Source organism: Chiroxiphia lanceolata, chromosome 17, assembly GCF_009829145.1.
Source record: "Chiroxiphia lanceolata isolate bChiLan1 chromosome 17, bChiLan1.pri, whole genome shotgun sequence".
In the NCBI taxonomy this organism is placed as follows: Eukaryota; Metazoa; Chordata; class Aves; order Passeriformes; family Pipridae; genus Chiroxiphia; species Chiroxiphia lanceolata.
Genome location: NC_045653.1, coordinates 2,811,903 through 2,832,029, shown reverse-complemented (window position 1 = coordinate 2,832,029; position 20,127 = coordinate 2,811,903). Strand labels below are relative to the sequence as shown.

Below are 20,127 nucleotides of genomic sequence, written 5' to 3'. Positions count from 1 at the left end.
GGGCAGCCCATTCCAATGTCTTATTGTTCTCTCTGTGAAGAATTTCTTCCTAATGTCTAACCTAAACCTCCCCTAGCACAGCTTCAGACCGTGCCCTCTTGTCCTACTGCTGGTTACCAGGGAGAAGAGACTGACCCCTGACTGGCTACACCCTCCTGTCAGGGAGTTGCAGAGAGTGAGGAGGTCTCCCCTGAGCCTCCTCTTCTACAGCCTCGACACCCCCAGCTCCCTCAGCCTCTCCTCATAAGAATTGTGCTCCAATCCCTTCCCCAGCCTCGTTACCCTTCTTTGGACACACTCCAGCCCCTCAATGTCCTTCCTGAACTGAGTGGCCCAGAATTGGACACAGTTTGCCATGGCTGAGTCCCTGTTTTTCCCCCCTTGTCACTATGGCAGTGTTTTGCTTGTCCTAGCCGAGGCTGGAGGCTCTGGGAAGGCATTTCCTGGGAGACAGAGTTCAGAGAGCCACTGTCAGCTTAGCACAGACATGAGATCCCTGGCAGGCTCCTGCTCCCTGCCTCGTGTGCCCGTGGGATCCGCCGAGCGGGGCAGCGAGCCCCAGGCTGGGAGAACAGTGCTGCCACACCTGAGCTGGGCTCACACGGGCTGTGCTTGGTGCCCGCAGGCCAACGCTGAGAAGCTGTGCCGCACCTACGAGGACCAGCTGAACGAGACCAAGTCCAAAGTGGACGAGCTGCAGCGGCAGCTGACGGACGTGAGCGCGCAGCGGGGCAGGCTGCAGACTGAGAACGGTGTGTGGGGCAGTGCAGGGGGCACATGGCTGCCTTGGGGCTGCTCTGGGTGGGGGTGCAAGGGTACAGCCAGGCAGGCTGTCCTCCCTCCCCCAAAACCCCAGTTGTGCATCAGGAGGGATTCCTTTGCCTTTAGCTGTTTGCATCTCTGCCCATGGCCCAGCTTGCCCATGCTGGATACAGCTGGGCCTGCTGAAGGCAGAGACTCTGGGGAGTGCAGGGGAGTGCAGATTGCAGCCCTTCAGCCCCAAAGTAGCTGGTTTTGCTCTGTTTGAACCCAGGGGAGCTTAGTCGACTGCTGGAGGAGAAGGAGTCCTTCATCAACCAGCTGAGCCGTGGCAAGATCTCATTCACACAGAGCATCGAGGAGCTCAAGAGGCAGCTGGAGGAAGAGACCAAGGTGAGGCTTCTGGGGCACGGCTGATCTCAGAGTGATAAGGATCACAGGGAACGGGGCGTGTGTCACACTGTGGCAGTGGCTCAGGCTCTCGGACTGGGAAGGTGGGACATACTCTGCACATGGGGCAGCTCTGAACCTGGGAAGGACCTGGGAAGAACAGAAGTTCCCTCCTGCTGCTCCCATGCCACGGCCAATGTCCTGGAGCTTGAGGCCAGCTGCTGCTCTCACAAGGGCTGCTCTCCCTCCCTCAGAGCAAGAATGCCCTGGCCCATGCCCTGCAAGCCTCCCGGCACGACTGTGACCTGCTGCGGGAGCAGTACGAGGAGGAGGTGGAGGCCAAGAGCGAGCTCCAGAGGAACCTGTCCAAGGCCAACGCCGAGGTGGCCCAGTGGAGAACCAAGTACGAGACTGATGCCATCCAGAGGACTGAGGAGCTGGAGGAAGCCAAGTAAGTCCCATGACATGAGTTGGGTGGCAAGTTTCCATTCACCAGCGGGGCTGTCCTAAACCCCAGGGCGACCCTTCCACAGGGATTTGAGGCTGCTCAGAGCAGTGGGGTGGGGTGACACTCGGGCAGGGAGCGCTCACCCCGGCTGCCGTGGGCAGGAAGAAGCTGGCCACCCGGCTGCAGGAGGCAGAGGAGGCCGTGGAGGCCGCCCACGCCAAGTGCTCCTCGCTGGAGAAGACCAAGCACCGGCTGCAGACGGAGATCGAGGACCTCTCGGTGGACCTGGAACGCGCCAACTCCGCCTGCGCCGCCCTGGACAAGAAGCAGCGCAACTTCGACAGGATCCTGGCCGAGTGGAAGCAGAAGTATGAGGAGACCCAGGTGGAGCTGGAGGCGTCGCAGAAGGAGTCGCGCAGCCTGAGCACGGAGCTCTTCAAGCTCAAGAACGCCTACGAGGAGTCCCTGGACCACCTGGAGACCCTCAAGAGGGAGAACAAGAACCTGCAGGGTAGGACTGGGCTCAGGTTCTCCCCTTGGGCTCTGCCCAGGCTCCTGCTCCCTGTCCTCAGGCCAGGGGGGGATTGGGTCCCTTCTTGGCAGAGAACAGACCTTGCTGCTCAGCCCATCCCTTGGAGGGATACAGCAGCCCTGCCAGGATGCCAAAATGTGTCCTGCCCCCCTGCTGGGCCCCCCTGGGAGGTCAGGCAGAGTCACTTGGCTCCTCTTCCCACATGGTGCATGATTTGCTGCCAAGTGCCACGGCTGTGGCATGACACTGCCCTGGGGGTGTTGCTCTTGGACAAACAAGTCTCCCCAGGTACTTAATGCCTCTCCCATTCCCTGTCCTTCACCCAGACTTCAGAAATGTCCCTAAGCACAATCTCAGCTGCCCTCCAAGGGACTGGGGGGACATCAGCTGAGCCTGGGGCAGTGGGATGGGGATGTCACCTTTGCAGGACTGGTCCCATAAACTACTTCCTGACCAAATGCCTTCTGTCCCTGCCAGAGGAAATTGCTGATCTGACTGACCAGATCAGTCTGGGTGGCAAAACCATCCATGAGCTGGAGAAGGTGAAGAAAGCCCTGGAGAGTGAGAAGAGCGATATCCAGGCAGCTCTGGAGGAGGCTGAGGTGGGTCTTTGTTTCCCACATGTTCCTGCTGCCCCCAGGAGCCACTGGCCCACCCTGCAGGTCTGGTCAGGTGCTGCTGGAGGGTGACAGTCCTGAGCCAGGCTCTAACCCCTGAGAGGTTATTCATGGAAGTCCTGCAACCAATGCAGGCACTGGGCTGGTTCCACCTGCCTTGTTCCCCATAATGCTGGGCTAGGGGGCAAGGCCAGGCTGCCAGGCTGGAGTGGGTGACCCCCCTCAGGAACCACTTTCCCATGGCTGAGCTGTTTCTAGGGAGCCCTGGAGCATGAGGAGAGCAAGACCCTGCGCATCCAGCTGGAGCTGAACCAGATCAAGGCTGACATGGATAGGAAGCTGGCAGAGAAGGATGAGGAGTTTGAGAACCTGAGGTGTGTGGGGTGAGGGGACAAGGCTGGACAGTGGCTGTGGGGCAGAGCTGGCACCGTGGCCCTGGCAGGGCTGCCCCAGGCTGGGTGTCCCCAGGGGGCCGTGGCTGATTCCCCATCTCCCCACAGGCGCAACCACCAGCGGGCCATGGAGTCCATGCAGGCCTCGCTGGACGCAGAGGCCCGGGCCAAGAACGAGGCCGTCCGGCTGAGGAAGAAGATGGAGGGCGACCTGAACGAGATGGAGATCCAGCTGAACCACGCCAACCGCCAGGCTGCCGAGTTCCAGAAGCTGGGCCGCCAGCTCCAGGCCCAGATCAAGGTTGGGTGGTCGTGGTGGGACAGACTGGGTGCTGTCCCTGCCCGGCCCCCTCCTGTCCCCACTGACCCCGCGCTGCCCCACAGGACCTGCAGATCGAGCTGGATGACACCCAGCGCCAGAACGACGACCTGAAGGAGCAGGTGGGGGCCCTGGAGCGCCGCAACAACCTGCTGCTGGCAGAGGTGGAGGAGCTGCGCGCCGTGCTGGAGCAGGCAGAGAGGAGCAGGAAGCTGGCGGAGCAGGAGCTGCTGGAGGCCAGCGAGAGGGTCACCCTGCTCCACTCCCAGGTGAGGCACTGCCACGTCCCACATCTCTGCTGGCAGGAGAGCCAGGAGCCTCTCCACTGGCCACGGTGAAGGGCCAGCCCTGGTCACACTGAACCTGCTCTGTGTGCAGAACACGGGCCTGATCAACCAGAAGAAGAAGCTGGAGGCAGACGTCTCCCAGCTGAGTGGTGAGGTGGAGGACGCGGTGCAGGAGTGTCGCAATGCTGAGGAGAAGGCCAAGAAGGCCATCACAGATGTAAGAGCGTGGTGGGCACTCTGCCGGGTGGTTCTGGGAGGAGAACGGAGGGTCTCAGACCTTCCCCCTGTGTCTGGCAGGGCTGCCTGGCCTTGTGGTGATGCCCCCTTGCTTTTGGCCTGGCAGGCTGCCATGATGGCGGAGGAGCTGAAGAAGGAGCAGGACACGAGCGCGCACCTGGAGCGGATGAAGAAGAACATGGAGCAGACCATCAAGGACCTGCAGATGCGCCTGGATGAGGCAGAGCAGATTGCTCTCAAGGGGGGCAAGAAGCAGATTCAAAAGCTGGAGGCCAGGGTGAGAAGGCAGGGGCAGATCCCTGGTTTTGTCCCCCAGAAGCCAGCTCATGGTGCTGCCCTGGCCCCTGTCCCACCCCATCCCTGTGGGGACAGGTGACGCTTTGGGGGGACCAGGGGACAGTCCCCAAGGACCTGTGAGCCTGGGCCTGGCTCCCAGCCTGTGCTCAGAGTGGTTTAGCCTCTGCTGTGGCTTCTCTGAGCTGGGAAGGTGACTTGACCTCAGCTGGGCTGGCGCTGGTGCCCATGAGCAGGGTGCTGAGGGGGGCTGTGCCCACCTGCAGGTGCGGGAGCTGGAGGGAGAGCTGGACACGGAGCAGAAGAAGATGGCTGAAGCCCAGAAGGGCATCCGCAAGTACGAGAGGAGGATCAAGGAGATGAGCTACCAGGTACAGCAGCACCAGGCACAGCCCCAGCACAGCAGGGTCTGGCACAACTCCCTCTGCCCAGCCTCTTGTGTTTAACAATAACCCACCCACTGAGCCCAGCCCAGCCTGGGCTCATTCTGGGCTCTGTGCAGGGACTGACACGGGTGGGACAGGTTTGTCTCTGCCACGACATGCACATCCTGCTCTGTGTCCTTCTGCCCATTTCCCAGCAGCTCCTGAGCTGGGTGATGGGACACAGGGAGGGAACCAGGGGGCAGATGCTGTGACACGGGGCTGGGTCGGCCTTTGTGTGTGTGTGTAGGGAGAAAGGCAGGGGGGGCAGGTGGACCCCGAGTGGGGGTGCTGCTGGGGTCCTGCTAACAGAGCTGGGGCATTGCAGGCTGAGGAAGATCGGAAGAACCTGGCTCGGATGCAGGACCTGATTGACAAGCTGCAGAGCAAGGTCAAGAGCTACAAGCGCCAGTTCGAGGAGGCCGTAAGTGCCCAGCACTGCTCTCCTGGGATGGGGGACGGGGCTGTCCCTCCCTGGGACCGCCTGGCATGGCTGCAAGGGGCCTTGAGGGCGGCGTGGGGAGCTGTGCCCCACACACCCACCCTTCCCCTCACCCCACCCAGGAGCAGCAGGCCAACTCCAACCTGGTGAAGTACCGCAAGGTGCAGCACGAGCTGGACGACGCCGAGGAACGCGCCGACATCGCCGAGACGCAGGTGAACAAGCTGCGCGCCCGCACCAGGGACGTCGTCCTCTCCAAGGTGAGCACACCTGGACGGGGGCAGGGGGGAGGAGGGCAGGGGCTCCTGCCAGCCCTGGAGCCAGGGCAGTGACCACACAGCCCGCGGACACATCCTGCCCTGGCACTGCTGCCTTCACCTCCTACTGTTGCCGGGACCTGAAGGGTGGCACAGTGCTCTGTCCCCCACGTCCCAGCTCTCACTGAAGCCCTTTTGGGTTTTTTTCCAGCATTAGGAGCCTGGGTGCCCACCCTGCCCTGTCCCAGCTGCTGCTGTAGGTTGGAGGCAAGTGGCTGCAACAGCCACCACCAGCTTTGCACCGTGTGAATAAATGTAGCTCTGCCAGGACTTGCTCTGTGTCTGTCCCAGGGTAACCTTGGCCTCTGCTGCTGGGGATGTGGGGCCAGCCAGGGTCTTTGGGGGCATCTTTTCACAGCCAGTAGGGGCAGAGAAGAGGTCCAGGCATTGTGCTTCCAGCTCTACAGCCCTGGCTTGGGATGGGTTTTGGGAAAAGAGCCCTTTCCTCATCCCTCCCCACCAAAACATGTCTCTCAGCTGCAGGGGACCAGAGCTGAGGGGTGAGGCAGGACAGGGGGGCAGAACTGACCTCACCCACTACTCCTGAGAACATAAAACCCCCAACTACAGCCCTGCAGGGCACAGGGAGGGTTGTTAACAGCTTTGGCAAAGTCACTGCAAAGAAAGACACCTCTGCTCATTTCTTTAAAATAGATTTCTTTAATAGTTTCCATTTAATATGTTTATTTGCAGTTAGTAAATTGGCATTAATCAGGGCAGCACGAACCTCAGCAAACCATGGGGACAGTGCAGACTTCCCGAGGTATTTGTTAAATGACAGGGGTCCCACTTCCTCCCTGCCCCAGCTCCCAACCTGCTGCCACCTCTGTGGGGTCAGTGGGCTCTCTCAGCACCACCTGCCCCTGCTCTCCATAAATAACACACAAGGATGAAGGACAGAGGGGGTCTGGTCCCTCTCAAAATGAGATTCTTGAAGCATCTGGCACAGACAGACGAGCCCCCAGGAATGCAGCCCCAGTTAGGATGTATCTGTGACCCTCTGCACTGGGGCAGAGCCTCTCCCTGGAGCCCAGCTCCGTCCTTGGAGGAGCTGCCACGAGTTTCTCCCCTCTGCCTTTCTCTGCCCCTCCTGCCTCGGCCCCAAAGCGAAGCCAAGACACCTCAAACAGGTGAGGACCCAAACATGCCTGTGCTCCCAGGCCTGGGAGCAGATGGGGTGGTGTGGGCTCAGCTCAGCCTCCCAAGGGCTGCTCAGCCCCAAACGGACCTTAAAACACAGAGAGGGGGGTGAGACTGGGCAGGGTCAGAGCAGCAGCCAGTGGATGCACCAATCAACTACACTATGGAAAAGGCATCCCTTAACTTAAAAGCCTTTTAATTTGAAGCATTTATTGGAAGTGTACATCTATTACAGTTAAGAAGAAGCAAAGATACACCAAAAACACAAATACCCAAGAACAAAAAAGTACAGATGAGAAAGAAATTAGCTGAGGGGAGGGAGGGGCAGGGCGGGGGTGACCTGGTGAAGAACAGAGTTGCAGCTGCTGTAGGGAGGAGCTCCCCAGGGTGATCCCAATGGAGCAGCCCCAAGGGAGGGCCAGCAGGATCCCCAGGAGCTCCTGCAAGGCTCCAGGTTTATGCACAAGCTCAGCAGCTCTGACCACGCTGCACGTCCAGAGCAGGACACCGAGGGGTGAGAGGAGCAAGAGGAGGAGGGAGATGTTCAGAGACAGGTCCTGCCCTCGGGACTGGAGCCTTGTTGACTCCTCCACCCCCAGCACTGGGAGCCTCAGAGTGGGACTCATTACGCTGGAAACAATGAGATACAAAATGCTGCTGGTTCTGGGACATCCTCACCCCTCTGGAGCCTGGACAGAGCTGAAGTCGTCATCTCATAAAATAAATTAGAAAATGTAAAAAAAAAAATAAAATAAAATTCAGATGCATGTTTCAAAACTGGTTTCTTTTAGCTGGAACTGCAAGACACTTTTTTGACTTAAATGTAGTGGCTGTATGTCATTCCTGGGAATCTGACTGTCTTGGATAACACAGTGTTGGTGAGCAGGCAGGGCACGTGCAGGTTTGGCAATGAGGACTGCCAAAACCCAATTCCCCCTTTCCCAACATATCCTACAAAGTTACTTTCAGGAACAGGAGTGTTTATTCCCAGCATTTAACACATTCTGATTAAAACAGATGCAGGAAATACGGACATCTCCAGTAAATATTGCACTTCAAGATTAATGTGTGTGTTGATATTAAGGACTGAAAGCAAGAGACTGACATAAGACTTCCAGGCATAGCAGGTTAACATCAAGAGCAATGGTCCTGAAAAGGATTTTAAAACCAGATTAGTTACCCAAGAGAAGGGACAAGCCGCAAGTTTAAAAAATTAGTACATTTTAATGCTAGTGCTCCGTGAAAAAGCCAACCCCTGTTGCAATTCCACCACTGCTCAAATGTCTCTGTTCTCTGCAGCTTTGTAAAACACCTCCAGGTGGAAAGGATCTGCAGGAAAGACAGCAGGAGCAGAGGTTCTCTCCTAATGCACAGATTTAGTACCAAATGATCCAAAAGGAGATGGTGAAGAGGTGACTGGAGCTGGGGCTCTCAGGAATTAAAAGCACACACACACACACATACACTCATGCTCTACCCAACCCTAAACCCCTGATTCCAAACCCCAGCAGAAGGGTTACACCTGAAGGGGGTCCCCGTGGGGGCTCTGCACGTGGCTGGTGTTGGGGTCCTGGTCAGACTGGCTCCTTGGACCTCACATCTGGAGGGCAACTGCTGTGCTTTTGACTTGCCATGAGAGAGCCACAACTCAACTGGCACATACAGAGTATCCTCACTGTCAGCAAAACCATCTCTGACCAACCCCGCTGGACTGGGAGAGAGAGAGAGACAAAAAAAAAATAACAGAGGCTGGTTTTTGCAGGTGGTTATTTTTATCCCAGAACAACTGGAAGATACATCCCTGAATGTGTTGCCCAGAGAGCTGCCCAAAGTCTCATCGGTCAGAGGTCAGAGCTGGGGACCGGGAGGGGCCGGGGTTTGACAGTGCTCCTCACACCCACACTCACACTCACACACACTACACAGCGTATCCCTGAAAATCCACGGGCTGCAAGGGACCCTCCAAGCGCTGTCCATCGGGAGCTGGAGCCCAGGGTTACTCCTCCACAAAGTCTCTGTCAATGTCCATGTACGCCTCGTCGATGTAGCTCACTATGGCACAGGGGGACGTCCGGTCCGGACTGAGCAGTATAGATACAGTCTCTTTCCAGTAGGTAAAACTAATACAGGAGCTCTGTGGGGAGAGAGAAGAGGATGCTTGGAGTGGCCCACAGCACCAATATGCAGCATGAGACTCATCCCAAAGGCACTCTAGCAGAGAGAACTGGAAACTGCTTCCTGTTCATCCCGAGCTCTCCCCAGCCCGACCGTGTAACCAACGCTTTGGATTCACCACCCAGCCCTCCCTCCCTGGGGCCTGCAGCAGAAGGGCTGGATGAACCAACCACACCCTCCACAACCAGCCTCCCACTACCCAGTACATACAGAGATACAGATACAGACATGTATGCCTCCATACAGGGACTGCCAGCACCTCTGCCTGGGCCAGTACACCCACACAACCCCAAACTTCCCCTCTGTTGTCCAGTCTGAGCACACTCTGTGTCCCTGCAGTGCTGCAGGTACTGGCAGTACCTCCCACCCCTGGGAAGACACAAAGGCAACATCCCCTCCCTGCTCACATCCCTCCTGCATCATTCCCTTGAAGCCAAAAGGCCACTCTGGCAGCCCAACACACATGATGTGTTACCACAGCCTTTACACACTGGACTAGTTATTCCCACCCATCATCCTCCTCCATCACACTCCTCCTGTCTGAGAACTCCTTATTTGCTCTACTTCCAAAGCCCTAATGCTGTTCCACCTCAGGTACCTCATCTATAGAACTTTCTGAACTGAAGGGGTTTTTCCTTGAACTCATTAAAAATCTATTAAAGCTGCCACTCAATCACTGAAAAGTCAATAAGAAACCTGTACAACCTCACTTCACCTTGCAGAGCATATACAAGGGAGTTGCCTTCTCATGACAGGTCATTTCTACCCCAGTGCCCAACACAGACCAGCTCTGGGGCAGAAGCCTGCAGGCTGCTTTCCACAGGGCAGCTCCTTGTCTTCCAGCAGCTGCACCAGATAATTTCCTGCACTGTTTGCCACTCCAGGAAGAGGGAACAGCCTGGTTAAGGTGCTAACTAGTCTGGGAGCTGGATTTTGTCCTGCCTCTACATCCCTGCCCATCCTGCCAGCCCTACCTCTCACCCCACTCAGCACTGGCAAGTCTGTGTGTGCCAGAGCCAAGAGCTCAGGTTTTGTCTGCAGGGAAACCCAGCAGCTGCCTTGTGGCAGCCTGTGTGAGATGGTGCTAAAAACTCCAGGAGTCACACTGGGAGCAGAACTTCCCCCCTTCTTTCCCTTCACAACCTCCCACTTCCCATTCCTGTGGTGACTGGCAGGCAGGTACTGCTGTGGTCGATCCCTGCCGTGGTCAGAGGGTCACATACATTTTCTAAGCAGGTGCTGTCTTTATCCTTGTTGAGGTAATGCTGCTGCCAGAATCGCAGGAGGCTGTGGAAGTTGTTCAGGATGAATCCAGGGTACTTTTCCGTGTATTCCATCTGTTGCAAGGTGCGCAGGTAAAAGGGGAGCTTTTCTTTCCTTCGGGCCAGCATTAGGATAACTAAACTTGTGTTCAAACAACTGACGTTTTCCTGAGAGTAACAATGACACAGCAAACAAAAAAATATCAAGATGCTGGTTGTAAACACGTCCTTACAAAATATGCTTGTGGAAAGCAGGCACAGGAGGTGTCCCTACACACAGCAAGGAGGAAGGGCCACGGATCTCCACAAGAGGCTCCTCCCTGCTCCCAGCTCTGCTCATCACTCCAGTACCAGCAAGGTAACTAAAGTTACTGTCAGCTCTTTACCTGTGTGAGTGTCTGTACATGGATAATATTGATGAGACGGAAAAGGAAGGACATTCTCATGGACATCTGGGACATGTAGGACAGGAGGCGGCACTCGGACAGGACCTCTGCCACTGCAGTGAGAGGACAGACAGTCAGCAGGTGCTGCAGGGTCAGACACGCTGGGCCAAGCACCAGGGCAGCAAGAACTGGTGCTCAGACTGCAGGAACAAACTTTCAGGGTGGCATTTCCCTCTGTCTTGCACCCCAAATTTTCAAAAGCCCAGATTTAAGGTATTCCCAACGTTATCACCACCAAACAGAGCCCACCCCACTCCTCACTGTTCACCTTTAGCATCAGACTGGTTCTCAAAGCGGTCCAGGGACAGCGTGATGCAGCGAACCAGCATGTTTGAGTCAACCAGGGAACTGTTGATCTGGTTTAAAAATATCTGGAACTGAAGAGAAACCCTTTTTAGTGTCAAATTGAAATAATTAAATATACTAATACTCAGGGCCATGACCTTTTTGTTATCTCTAACAAAATACATCTGCCTCATCTAGCCCAACACCGGCACTGAGGGCTGACCAAAGGATCCCTACAGCAAGTGCCTTAAAATCACTGTGGAACAGAAAAATGCCAGAGTCCTGGCATTCCTAAAATATTTTGTGAAGTGCCACTCCAACGAGAGCAAGATTTCATACACTCTGTGTTTTGAAAGAGGGAGACTGGACAGCATTGGCTGCTGGCCTCTAATTCCTGCAGCTCCATGTTCTCCTACACTGACTTTATACAGGCAGTCCTAGGGAGGAATAAATACAATGAGGGAGTCACACAGAATGAGAACTAAACCCAGTTATAGATCAATAAATAGGAAGCACATATGAAGTCTAAAGACTTTCTCTAGAATGTGGGAATTCATGTACTAGAGAAAAAAACCAAAATTGAATACAACTTTCTTTTAAATACATTTATACTTCCCATTCTCCAAGGTCTGTCAGACCTAAGAGCAATGAGGGAAAAATTACAGTAACAAAAGCAAGAGTATGAGGCCATTCAGAACCCACCCAACAGCTGATGTTATATGTACAAAATGCACAAGAGCATGAAACCACTTTGCACAGAGCTGCCCATCCTTGATTTACATGTGCAACTCAGTTTTATAGGTAATTACAGCAGCCACAACTTCTTAAAATGGCTGTGAGTTCAAATAACATCAAAGATATGACATCTTTTTGCAGCATCAAATATTAATATTTGAATCCACGTCCATAAGAACTGCAAGCTCCAGTAAAAGACTTTTTGGAGCTGTCCCAATGTCCAGAACTATCAGCTTAACTCAAAACTCAGAGGCTTCCCAGGAAATGCTCTGCCATCCTTGAGCCCTGACCTCAGACCTGCCTGATCATGTAACAGGGCAGTGTTTTCTGAACAGCTCAGCACTTGCTGACTCAGGACAGCAGGAGCACTGCTGAGAACTGAGTGTCTGCAGCAACTCACCTGCCTGTGCAGAGACTTTGGCAGCTCCCCCCTTAATGTTTATTGTGCCCCAAGCTCATCAATCACACCAGAACCAAATGAATCTGAGTTTTAGTGCTACCTCTGGCTACAAGAGTTTGTAACTTGACCCCCGGGGGACAGCTTTTACAAATATTTACCTTCTCATCTGTGTTGATGTACTTGTTGAACCTCTTGAATGCATCAATATTGAATTTCATCAGTTCTCCCAGAAGGTCAAAGTAACTCTGGAGCACATCCCGTGATTTGCACTCGCTGTCAACAATGCAGTAGAGAATATGCTGGCAGGGGAGGAAAACATGTTATTGCCACAGCTCAGGCCAAGCCAGCAGCACAACACAGATCTGGTTTAACCACTATTTAGAGCACTCATCTGCAGGTTCAGTCCTTGGATGACTGAACTAAAGACAACAATTCAGATGAGTCTCCTGTTAAAATAACTCCCCACTGATGCAGGTTATACAACTGGCCACCACAAGTACAATTCACAGATGCTTTCCAAAAGTATTCCCAGAGAATGTTTAACATTTTTACCCACTTTTGAATTCACTGCAGATAAATCCCTCTTGATTGCTATGGAGGATGCTTGACAAAGACTTCCTTACCTCCAGGAGTCCTCTCTTGAGCAGGAACATCTGGTCTGCATAGGAGGTGGTGCCTCGAAGGAAACTTTCAACTGCCCTTGCCTGCCAAAACCTGAGAAGTAGAAGAAATGAGGTGCTGATTTTGGAGCAAGGGCAGTACTTTATTACATCTCTAATTTCAACCCAGTTTCCTGATCTGTCTCATGACAATGGAGTCAGACCTGTCCCTGGCCACACCAGTAGGAGTGCAGGGCAAGCTCTGGTGTTCTCCCTCACCTGCACTGCCACCACAGCACAGCAAAGCCAGGCCCTTCCCCAGATTATGATTCTCAAGCATTCCCAGCTGAAATAAGCTGTATGAAACCAAAGCTACATCCCAGGGATCTCAAACAGCACATCAGAGTGCAGAGTGAACCCACCTGAAGGAGGACTCAGCTGGTTCCTTCTTCATGACCTGAAGCAGTCTGGTCAACAAACCTCTCTTCCCATCACAGACAAGACTCCTGGAGCAGGTGAAGGAATGACAGCGTGAGTGGAAGGGCTGGCAAATGCTGTACCTTACAAAATACTGAATCCAGTCTCTGCTCCAGAGCTTCTGGTGATCAAAATCTCAGTATTAAGTATATGGTACAACTATTGTGCCAGTTCTACCAGCAGAAGGGTTCTCCTCACTGCCTTTGGTAAGTGTCTGCAACACCTGCAACATGACTTCCAAATAAATCCTAAAGAAAAATTATTCATTTTCTCTCAAATTGTTAATATTTCAGAAATACCAATTCACAGCTTGCAGAAATGAAAATATTAGGAAAAAAAAATACCACATTTGATCTTAGGAATGAAAAACACACACCTTGCTCAACAAGGAAGCTCTAAATCCCACTTAGGAGGCAGAGCAGAGTATGGAAACCTGGATGCTACATGAGACAACCTTGTTCTGTATGGTGTAGTAAAAGTATAGAGGCTGTACAACTGCAAGACTAATTGTATTAAACATCTTCAGTGGACTATCCACCCTGTGCAGGAGCAATGCCTTGACCTCACATTTCAAGAAAAGCAACATGGAAACTAAATGCTAAAGCTGTAAAAACCCTCAAGTTCTTCCCAATTAGACACAGTATTGTGATAATAATTATAATCTGGAAATCCTCTTAGAGGATTCCCTTCTGGAGCGAGGTAAATCTGCTCTGTGCAGCCCAAGCCCCTGCTGAAACTCTGGGAATATTCTGACAACTCAATTCTGCAAACTGTGTTCCACCTGGTGAGGTTTGTACACCAGAATTGTGTGTTAAAGAGCTTATTGAATCAAAACAGTCAATCTAACAGATACTCTAATGTAACACCAGAGATTCTGTAAGTGGTTTAACGTGTTAATCTAATTTAGCTTGTTCCGTTTATTAGCTGCTCTTAAAATACTCTGAGCAGACACCTGGATCTGTTCAAACAGCCTGGAAATGGACATTATGTGTGCACAGGCTGCTCCTGAATCTCAAACCTAAGATTTATTAGCAGGAGCAATTAATGGATGAGAGGGATCAGGGTTTACTTTCCAGGTCTGTCTGCAATGCCTGCTGTACAAGGCCAGAGAAACAGTCAGAACTAGAATAACATAATAAAATCTGGGCCATGAACTCAACCCTCCCCCATTTTGGGCTTTCCTTAAGGTTGCTTTTGCTTTTAAAACACCTTACTCTGAGCATGAGCACACTTTAGATTTGCTAATAACCATCAATACCACACAAACCTGGACACTTCCTGCTGAAATGCATCACTGAAATTAAAGTGTGGTGGACAGATGGACCTCAAACAGAACAGAGGACATCAAACCTCCAACAGAGATGCTTCAAAAACTCCTAAATTGCTGCCCAAGGCCCTCTGTTCCCTCTCACCTGTCAGTGTTGACAACTGCATCAACTTCAGGGATGTTGGCTTTGTGGGAGATTGCACTCAGCTCATTCAGTTCCTGGCTGTTCAGGAGGAGATACTTGTTCCTAAGGCAAGACAGCGGGGGAGAAAACCAGGATGAATTCCAGAGGTAAACATGCAATTCCATGAGAAGTAAAGCCACAGGGCTGCAGGGCTGGGTAATCCTCTCTCACCTGGCTGCTCTTCACAGCATTCCCACCCCGCTCCCTCCCCCAGGCCACACAGCTGCTGCTTGGTGAACCTCCTCCAAAATTCACCAAATTCCAGCTTTAGCACTGACCAGCTGTAAGATGATGGTTCTTTGCTGACTTGTTCAAAATCTTATGGTTTGTAATTATTTTCTTCTCGTTTTTTAAAATCTCAGCAACGTTTTGCTGAAATTCAGAGGACTTAAATAGCAAACTTTTTCACACCTTCCCACAGTTTTTCTCTGCTTTTTCATGCTGCTCTTTATCAGTAATCAGTCTCAGAAAGCAGAAGCTGCAAAAATGTACTCAATCATCCCTGTATTTTATTGCTCTCGGCAAACTTCACTCTGGCAATATTTAAAAACATCATGAAATGTAGAGATCAGAACAGTAATGGATATAAACCCCAGGAATTTGAAGGAAATTCTTTATCAAATACTGAATTTTGCATAACGAAAATGAATTATTTCATCTGTAAAGTAAATTAAATGCAGAACAAGTCTGACAAGAGTAGAAATTAGTCCAGGGGCTCCCTTTGCCACACTCCCTGCCCAATGCCAGCATCTTCCTACTTCAAAGTGCTCAGAATCAGACTGCACAGATTTATTTTCAGGAAACCTCAGGGAGCACAGGATGCAGTGATGAGTGAGCAAAAAGAAACTACTCATCAAACCAGCAACTACATGGAAGAAAAATTATTAGACCCAAGGGGACTGAGTGTCTCCTTGTTTCAAACACCATCAGCCAGATTAGTGCCCACTGAGGTTCTCATGTAAAGCTTCCTTTGATGTGGATTAACAGGTTTCTGCAAGGAGAACACAGCCCTTCTCTCCCTGCAACAAACAGTTCTGCAAGTCTGGTTTAGGCACAATTTCACTGAAATTAATATTAGTGCACAAGTACTTGCTCTCATCTTGTCCTCAGCTAATCTGTGATTTCATAGAAAGTTCATGTCATTATTTGTTTAAAACCCTTAACCAGATTCCACACATTCCACCTGCTCTGAGGCTACAGCTGGGAGCTGCTTCCTGTTTGAACAAGCCTGAGATCTTTGTAGCAGCCACTTAAGTAGGAATATCATCTAAAGAGATTTTATTGGAAAACCTGGAGTGATTCCTGGGCAAACACTGTCTTGCCTGGAGGATTTACAACAGGTCAGCCTTCCCCTTATACCTTCCAGCAGCTTCCCATTCTCAAAGCTAAAACTCCACAATCAAAAAGGCTGATACTTCCAATATATCCAATAGTATTAGATGGAACCTGCACAAAAATGTCATCCTGGCTGTGGATACGACCAGCACCTCAAGTACAACATGCCTCAAACACAGAGGTTTGTAAGCAGTGGACACCATCTCCCAGGACTGAATCAGAGCAACAGGACACTGATGGAATGAAAGATGCAATTCCACAAGTCAGAACAGAGCAAGAATTACATCTGTACCAGCAGCACAGCGTTAAAATCCCCCAAGCAAACCCCTCAAACTACTCCAGCAGCCTCAAGTTTCCTAAGGATGCCTTTGGAAGGCAGACAGAAGCTTCCTCCCTATTCCCACTGGCTCACTACCAGCTCTTGGGGAGAAGGCAGATAAACAACACCATGAAAGCTGCCTCCTTATTTCCTCAGCCAGAAAGTGTTAACTCATCACAGACACGTTCCAGCACATTTCAACATATAGCAAAATGGGCTGGTTTCAAGTATCAACAGGCATATTAAGACATGCCCACTGGAGAGCAGAGCCTTAGGCTGCTCACAGCAGGAGCTGAAAAGCACCTGAAATCTGAATTAAGGACAGGACAACATTCCCTTCACGTGGAGCCTGCCCTGTGCTCAGGACACCTGGAATTGCAACCAGGCAAACACCACTGAGCCACAACCCACCACAGCTTCTCATACTCACTCGTGGTGATCACTGAAGCTCTGAAGAAGCCTCAAGAATTGTATCTTTAAAGTAATGTCCTAAAAAGAGACAAGAAAAGTAAAAAAAAAAAAAAAAAAAAAAAAAAAATTGCTTTAGGGTTTCTGGATATCATTAGTTATCAAGCTGAATAAAAACCCTTTCCAAATCAAAGCCCTCTGGTCAGCAGAGCAAGTGACTTGCATAAAGGGGAAGGCTGCACTTTGCAGGCTTCCCAAAACAGAACAGAAGTGGAGACTCCTCCAAGCCTATAAAATTACTAATTTCTTCTCACTGCAAAGGCAGAAAAGATCATCACTGTATTGATCAATTCAAAATATCTAGGTTTGGGAGGAGAACAAAAAAAAAGTAAAAGAATCCAATAAAAAACTCAACCCCCCTAAACCTGCCTCTGGCTTCCAGGGCCCACCAATCTACCCCCTTTCCCAGTTCCCAAACTAGGAGAGAGGAGAGGCTAAATTGTCCCTGCTAAATTGATGGCACAAGCCAAAGACTTCAGTGAAAACAATAATTGCCAAGAAACCAAATACTGCCACATCTCAAGTTGTGGATTAGACAAGCACCCAGTTCCTCAGCACAACTCCTGAGGATTGTATGACAGGATAACAACCCAACACAGAATTTTAGGAGTCACTCACCGGGCTGCAATCACAATTTTGGTTGTGTCCATGCAGAACCAGGGCTGATGCTGAATGCTTTCTCCAAATCAGTTTGTCAAACAAGTTATTGAGGCCAGGAATGAGCCTGAACTCTGCAATCATTTTATGAACCTGGGAAAAAAAGAGAGGTACAAAGTCATTTGCTGCAGTCTCAAACACGGATATAACGTGGTCTGGAAACAGATGGGCACAACTCTGTCATTCTCTGCCAACAGAAGGAGAATTCTTGTATCAAACAGCAAGTGTGTGAGTTAACACTCACACTCACCATGGTGTATTGTTACAGTAGCTTCCATTTGGTGGACAGGGAGAGAAAACAGACATTTTGGGAGCTGTTTGCCACTGCTTGTTAACTAGTGTTCCTCTGGAAGCAGCTTTGGGCAGGGGGGGATCACTCACAGCACACTGAAAATGCATCTGTACCTAACAATGATGAGCTGAGCTGTCAATGTGCTGCTGCAAGTCACCCATGGAGTGTCCTTCTCTTCTCCCTTTCCACTCACACAGCTGAAGCTCAGGAAGGCCTCTCTGAAGGCAACACAAACTATCAATATGAGTGTTGTTCAACTGACCTGGGCAGGAACTCTGAGCAAAGCTGGATCCAGCAGTAACACAACCACACTGCACTGCTCCTTCAGGTTAAGGAGAAGTTGAATTCTTTAGAGAATGATCAGGAGAGAAGAAAATCCTAAAATACTTGGGTTTATTTATCAGTCTGCCTGCCAAGCTGGGACACAGCACATGTAAGCAATTTGGAAGATGAGGAATAAGGGAAATACAAAGTGGGACTCTCATCAACTGTAGGCCTAGGATAAGCAGTATTCCTTGAGATGTGGTTGCAAATGGAAACCACATTACTGGGAAGCCCAACATGCTGCAAAAATTAAGTGCCCAATGCAGTAATGGACATATTCCTTAAAATCAATAAACAAAATCACTTAACAATAACCCAGGTTGTCCCCAGGATGCAGCATTATAACCAGCAGCATTTCCAGCAGGTCACTCAAATTTGTTCTATCTACTCAAATATCTGAATGAATCCAAAATAATTAAACCTGATGCTGTTTTCCAGGTTTTCATTTTCTCAGTCTTATTTGCATCATAGCTAATGGCCTTTCTGCACTTCTCCTGGCTGTAGCCACCAGCTGCCCCATCTCTATGGAAATCACATTCCTGCTGCTGCACATCCCAAGTATCACACCTGAGGAAGCATCCAGCTCCTTCCCACCTCACCCATTCTACCTGAGAGATTGCAAAGCTTGAAGTCCTCTAGTGCTCCAGGATTTCAAAATGCTATTGGACACAAGCCTCCAACAAAACCAGCTCTGAGGAATCTCTCCAAACAAAGAGCTCCCTGTATTCTCCCTGTCCCTCCACGGCCAGCGTGGCACAGGCACAGCAGGAGGAAGCCAAGTGGGTGAGCTGCCTGCAAGAGCCTCAGCCCTCACCACAGGAAGAGCTCTCCAGGCCCCTAGTTTTAACTCCTGAGTCTGCTCCCTCTAAATGACTCATCCCTAATTTCAAATGTGTCTTGTTCACTTTTAGTTTGCTCAGCTCTAAAGCTCTCACCTTACAGGAGCTGCATGACAGTCACTGCCTTTGTATCACACTCTCTCCCAGACCTCAAAATCATTACAACTACCTGGGGATGCCAAGGCAATCCCTGCTCTATATTTACCCTTCAAACTCCTTGGATTTTTTCCTACTGCTGCCCACCTTCACATGAATTGGTCTAGTGCCTTCTCACCACTAAACGTGAGTTTCTGCTGTGTGCAGTGTGGCTCCTTACAACAGGAGCAAGCAAATCACCTGATGGCTTTTCACCCCAACACAGACATGCAGGACAGCCCAGAAATACAAAAAAGGAGAGTAATTTAGGGTGTGACCATAGTGAGAAGGAAGCAAAGGCACAGGTCTGAGAGAAGCACCACTTATCCCCAAGGGTGAGCTCACCCCCGAGGTGGCAGCAGGCAGAGCCAAGTCACTGCTACCACAGTTATCAATTTATGCAAATTAGCCAGCAATCAAGTCTACACCAAGGATTTAGAGCAAACTGGTTGAGTTTGGGAAGCTGCACAATGCTTCAAGCAAACACCAGACCATTTTGTTGCTTGTCATGGTGGACTGAAGCAGGTTTGTGATGCCCTTTAGAAATTCCATGCAAAATGAATCCAACCTAAAACCAATAAGTCCTTTGGCTGCTCAGACTGGAATCACAGATCCTGTGCTTTTATTCCCTCACAGAAAAGGGACACCACCAAGCAGCTGCAGTGCTTGCCAGTGAGTGTGGTACTGCAGACACTGCTGTCCCTCACACTGGAGCTTTCCATGGAGAACAGCTCAGCTCCAGCTTTCATCTGCCTGGCTCAGGAAGGGAAACTGGATTCACATCTGCCACACAAGTTTTATGCAGATGAAGGAATGAAGGATATATTATGTGTTTCAAAGGCAAAGGATTTCACAAGAAGTATCTGGGAATGAAGTAACTCAAATCTTTCAAGAGTTCAATTCCAGTCCCCCTGTATCAGTCCTGGGGAGGAGGTGAACTGCATGCCAGCTTTATCCTTAGTTTTCCCATCTGCACGGGGGCAGAGAGAACAGATGAAGGATAAAGAGTTGTTTTCCCAGGAAATTAAAAAATAAATTCAGCTTCAAAGCTGGCTGTTTCAGCAGCATATTTTCTGCCTTGTCATATCTGACAGGAACACACTGGAGCTGACCCAGGGAGGGAAGGAATCCAGCTCCCTGAAGCAGTGGCAGCAGGATGAGTGCAAGCTGCAAGCTGTTTCTGCAGTATCTACAAAACTGCATTCCTGTGGTGAAATCAGGCAGCAATGAATTATCTGGCTTGATACAATGGAAAAAAAAAGTCCTCCTAACGGATCCACGTCCTGGTAGTTCCAGTTACGTCTGGGCTTTGTTTAAATTTTATTTTATGCC

General features: G+C 50.8%; 2 protein-coding genes across 5 annotated transcripts in view; one reads left to right on the top strand and one right to left on the bottom strand.

Annotated features, from left to right (window-relative positions):
- The window catches only part of MYH7B (myosin heavy chain 7B), a 28,305-nt gene extending 22,579 nt beyond the window's left edge, over positions 1-5,726 (top strand). For all 4 annotated transcript variants that reach the window (XM_032704670.1, XM_032704668.1, XM_032704667.1 and 1 more), the window contains 14 exons: positions 626-752; positions 1,034-1,152; positions 1,404-1,600; positions 1,759-2,108; positions 2,607-2,731; positions 3,005-3,120; positions 3,247-3,439; positions 3,523-3,726; positions 3,836-3,961; positions 4,088-4,258; positions 4,542-4,646; positions 5,026-5,121; positions 5,262-5,399; positions 5,608-5,726. In XM_032704670.1, the coding sequence (XP_032560561.1) occupies positions 626-752; positions 1,034-1,152; positions 1,404-1,600; positions 1,759-2,108; positions 2,607-2,731; positions 3,005-3,120; positions 3,247-3,439; positions 3,523-3,726; positions 3,836-3,961; positions 4,088-4,258; positions 4,542-4,646; positions 5,026-5,121; positions 5,262-5,399; positions 5,608-5,613 (2,073 nt within the window). In that variant the 3' untranslated portion in view covers positions 5,614-5,726. The remainder of the gene's footprint in view (positions 1-625; positions 753-1,033; positions 1,153-1,403; positions 1,601-1,758; positions 2,109-2,606; positions 2,732-3,004; positions 3,121-3,246; positions 3,440-3,522; positions 3,727-3,835; positions 3,962-4,087; positions 4,259-4,541; positions 4,647-5,025; positions 5,122-5,261; positions 5,400-5,607) is intronic.
- Positions 5,727-6,096: 370 nt separating this feature from the next.
- Positions 6,097-20,127, bottom strand: part of TRPC4AP (transient receptor potential cation channel subfamily C member 4 associated protein) — a 35,733-nt gene continuing 21,702 nt past the window's right edge. Inside the window, exons 10-19 of the mRNA XM_032704689.1 lie at positions 17,167-17,298; positions 16,511-16,569; positions 14,388-14,489; positions 12,921-13,004; positions 12,523-12,613; positions 12,058-12,198; positions 10,748-10,856; positions 10,420-10,532; positions 9,995-10,201; positions 6,097-8,730 (exon numbers count right to left, since the gene is read on the bottom strand). Coding sequence (XP_032560580.1) covers positions 8,593-8,730; positions 9,995-10,201; positions 10,420-10,532; positions 10,748-10,856; positions 12,058-12,198; positions 12,523-12,613; positions 12,921-13,004; positions 14,388-14,489; positions 16,511-16,569; positions 17,167-17,298 — 1,176 coding nt within the window. The 3' untranslated portion in view covers positions 6,097-8,592. The remainder of the gene's footprint in view (positions 8,731-9,994; positions 10,202-10,419; positions 10,533-10,747; positions 10,857-12,057; positions 12,199-12,522; positions 12,614-12,920; positions 13,005-14,387; positions 14,490-16,510; positions 16,570-17,166; positions 17,299-20,127) is intronic.